General features: G+C 33.8%; 1 protein-coding gene across 1 annotated transcript in view; it reads right to left on the reverse strand.

Moving 5' to 3' along the window:
- Window positions 1-465: 465 nt before the first annotated feature.
- Window positions 466-4,220, reverse strand: part of LOC106677044 (uncharacterized) — a 15,802-nt gene continuing 12,047 nt past the window's right edge. The window contains exon 2 of the mRNA XM_014414723.3: window positions 466-4,004. Within this exon, the coding sequence (XP_014270209.1) occupies window positions 857-3,871 (3,015 nt within the window). The 5' untranslated portion in view covers window positions 3,872-4,004 and the 3' untranslated portion in view covers window positions 466-856. The remainder of the gene's footprint in view (window positions 4,005-4,220) is intronic.

The raw sequence follows: 4,220 nt of genomic DNA on the forward strand, positions 1-4,220 counted from the left end.
GACCCTTTCTGGAGGGCTTCTTTCCCACAAGATCCTTCACTCCCTTGAGCTTCCTTCTGTACTCATCTCTGTCTAAACAATCCCGGTCCGTCAGCCCCACTTGTTCCATATCTTTATATTTTTTATAAAGTAAAATAAATAAAAATTCTATTCCCTGTAATCTAGACATCTTTAGATGTTAACTGGGTATGCATTATTTGTAAAAAAAAATGTTTCAATATTACTTATAAAAACGAGATTAGAATATTGAAACTCAAAAATTTGAAGTTTAAAAAAGGTTAAAATTTCACAGATCAATAAATAATTTCATTTTTCTTCTTGTTACTTATATTTAGGTAATAAAGAAAAAATTTAAAGTTTGTTACTACAGGTTAATTGTCGATATAAGTTTTATTGTGCAGATTTTCAAGATATTATCTGGATTAATATAAATAAAAGAATTTCTTATTGGCAAACATTATTTTTATTTAATTCACAAAATATATGAAATTAGACTCATTACTTAAAGTTTGCATTTATTTTACATAACTTGCCCAATACTGATAATTTTTACTATACAATTAGTGCAAAGTAGTTAACATGTTGAAGTGCTTTTAGTTTATTTTTCTCATCAATGCATTAATGTTATTGTGTAATTACGTAATTGTTGTGTTATAATTCCATAGTATTTTTATTGATATTATAGAGAGTAGTACAGGACCAGTAAAGATTTAGAACACATTCGCTGATATTTAATTGGAATTGAAAATTCACTGCAAGATTTTTTTTTTATTAGTGACAAAGCTTAAAGTAAACTTATACGAGAAGGAAATAAGGTTTTGGTTTATTGGAAATTAATATATATAATATTTATTAATCAATTTGCTAGATAGTGGCTGTATGCCAAGTCATGTGCTGAACTGGCCCCTTCCTTAGGCCTGCCTTTATGGCTGTGGCTTGGTGAAATTTCTTTTTTCATGAGTTTCTTTAGAGCCATTTCTGCCAACAAAAAGTTTCCATGGAGGTTTGTTGAAGAGTATTGATCGATTATATTTATGTCTTTCTCAGTTTTCATGTTTTCTAATTGCATCGAGATAGGAAAGATCGGTTTCAGAGGAGTTTGCTTAGCACTTTCAGTTTCAAAGAAGGAACCATTGGAGACTGGCCTACTAACCTCAGTGATCTTATCAAGATGGAGGTAGTGATCCAAATAGTAGTTGTCCTTACCTTCGCCAACAAACGGGTTATTTCTTTGAACTTCATTTCTTATTAGGTTAGGTTTATATTTGTTCGTCTTTCTTGGTTGCTCTTCGGAATTTGTGATGGCTGTAAAATTCATAATGCTTCTTCTTTTGCGATTCGTTGGCTGGGTAATAAATATCGGATTATTATCAATTTCACTAAGAAACATCATTAAAAATGTTTCTTGTAAATTATTATTTTTTATATTGTTTAGTAAATAATCTTTATATTCTGTTTTGGTATTGTTAAGATTTATTAACTTTTTTAATTGCTCTGCATTCTTCCTTCCATATTGGTTGTTGCCAGTACGGCCTGACACTCCATTCGCATTCCATTCATTCAGCCTCTTAAAAGATTTCTTGATTCCTAAAATACCAAAAAAATTACTTCGTTCGAGCATAGTGGATTGTCCTCCTTTCCCACCACTGCCGCCTGTCCCATCAGCTCCAGGAGGTCCATCTTGAGCATTTTGTTTTGGATAAACAACTCCAGATTCTGTTCCAACTTTAATAATGCTAATGCTTCCTTTCTGCCCTCCATAACCACCAATACCACCATCTCCCCCATTCCCACCTCGTCCGCCCTCATACTTATACTTTATTGAGTTGTAAACTATAGTTATAATCGAAGATTTATTTGTCGAGCAGGGTGTTGGACAATTTTTACCATTACACCCTTTCGTACCATCCCCTCCATCCTGTCCCCTACCACCCTTCCCTCCATTGGCCGATATGTGCAGATTTTCTTCATTGAAATATTGTTTTCCTATTCCTATAAAATTACCAGCAGGACCTCCAGGTTCCCCAGGTATTCCATCAAGTCCATTTTGACCATATCCTATCCCATCTTCGACCTTCTGGGAATTATGATCACTACCTGGCTTTCCATCTAATATTATACTTTGACTTCCTATAACTTCCCACACTGGGGCTAATATAACCATTTGTATCTCCCTGCCAGTTAAATCTAAGCTGGTGTCTATGAACACTTTATGTAGTGCATAAACCTCAATGAATTTTATGTCTTTGTTCCTCAAAAGTTCACTAAGATCACTCAGATTGACATTCACACCTTTCACTACGATTTTATCGCTTTGAGGACTGACCTGTTCAATTTGATATCTCAAGGTCTGGCCCAACACTCTGTTCAAAAATTTCAACTTAGGTTTGTCTAGTTTGGTTTTCGTAATACCATTATGTTGTTTGAATAGGTCTGTAATTTCGTTAAAGAGAGGACTTTCGTAGAAGTCCTCTAATGAGTTTACATATATTGTGCTGAAGTTATTTCGGTTTTTTTGTATATCATATGTTGATAACCTTGTATACAAACTATTCATAAAACTGTAAAATGTATGTGAGTCACTGAGGTACTCTGTCAGTTTTGAAATATCTGTAGCTAATAGCGATAATTTATGGCTTTTTACTGATTGATTGCTGACAAGATTAAGAAAATTGATATAATCTCCTTCTACCTCTACTGTTTTGATCTGATGATCAGAAATTCCAATTTTAAAATGTTTATTATTTATGTCAATTTCACTTATAAAATTTTCAGGAGTTGCAGCATCGCCCTGTATTTTTGAGAAAGATTCAGATAATTTTTGAAATAAAGAAATTAAATATTCTAGATCTGAGACTATTTCTTCTTGTCCAATGCAAAATTTTTCCACTTCTTTTCCCATGTTAACTATTTCTTTCACGATAGTTTTGTTTATTTCTTCCACTAATCCATTGATATGGATTTTGGATTTGGCTGAAACTGTGTATCCAAAATCTTTATCACTTGCTTCTACGTATTGAATACTTTTGTTTATTAAGTTTTGTAATGGTATTATACCTTCCTTCATCAGTTCAATATCACTTAGTAGTCCAGCTTTATTAGGCTTTCGAAAAATACCTATTCTTATGTATTGTTCATATTCCCCTTTACTCAAGAAGACGTCCAAGAGCGACAAAACTTTCTCTTTGCTGTCAGGGCTCACCATCTCTGGTTGCTGGTCTATGTCTCGCTTCGCCTGCTCTAGGTAATAACCTATAGCTTTAACAACTTTTTCATCTGGCACTAAATTGTCGTCGATGTATCTGTTTTCTACTTTGGTGACTACAAGGGCAATACTGTTCTTATACTTTTCGATTTGCTTCATGAAATCTGTTGCCTGTTGCAACATAAGAATCAAGTCCTGCCTGTCAGCTCCTCTCGAAACAGAACTATAGCTCACTACGAAAACCAACTTCACAGACCTAGCAGAATCGATTACTTTTTTAATGAAATATGTAGCAGCTATCTCATGGGCAGCGCTCCTTGTATCACTGAAACCTGGACAGTCGTAATAAAGTGTCTTTGCCTCGGCATCTTCAACTAAATCAGGATAAACTGTTTGAGAAACAAGAGTTGAGTCACTGCTGACTTTATTTTGCGTGTCAACAATCACGAATTCGGCTATACCTTCTTGTACTTCTTGCGATATGAGCGTGTGAGCGTTGCCAGAAATGTACTGAGTCAAGGTGCTCTTTCCAGATCCTGTGTTACCCAGCAGGAGGACTATATCTTCATTTGGGCGGTATTTTATCTGAATTTCTCCATTTTGCATAAAATCATAGATATTTTTGATGAGAGTTGAATTAGTGATATGTTCTTCTGTCTGATTCATTTATAATGTAGTGAATGAAATAGATAAAAACCTTGTTGAATATGAAATTATTGAAGAAAAGATGGGGAATTGTCTTCGGTATTCAAACTGGAACTCTCCTTCTCAACAGATTAGGCGAATCGGCAGCTCTGTCCTGGAAATAAAAAGAATATCAGTGTTCTATGAATAAAACCAGTACAATATTATTTGTAGTAAAACAATATTCTTTTACTACAAATAATATCAGTGATATTAATGATGGGTTAATAGTTGACTGTGGATATATATATATATGATGGGAAGATGATTGGTGGAGCGGTCAGTGAAGAACACGGATAAGTAAAAACATATTTATTTTATTTTATTTATT

The sequence above is a fragment of the Halyomorpha halys genome, unplaced genomic scaffold, assembly GCF_000696795.3.
Source record: "Halyomorpha halys isolate HHAL.00 unplaced genomic scaffold, Hhal_1.1 Scaffold85.1, whole genome shotgun sequence".
NCBI classification, from domain to species: domain Eukaryota; kingdom Metazoa; phylum Arthropoda; class Insecta; order Hemiptera; family Pentatomidae; genus Halyomorpha; species Halyomorpha halys.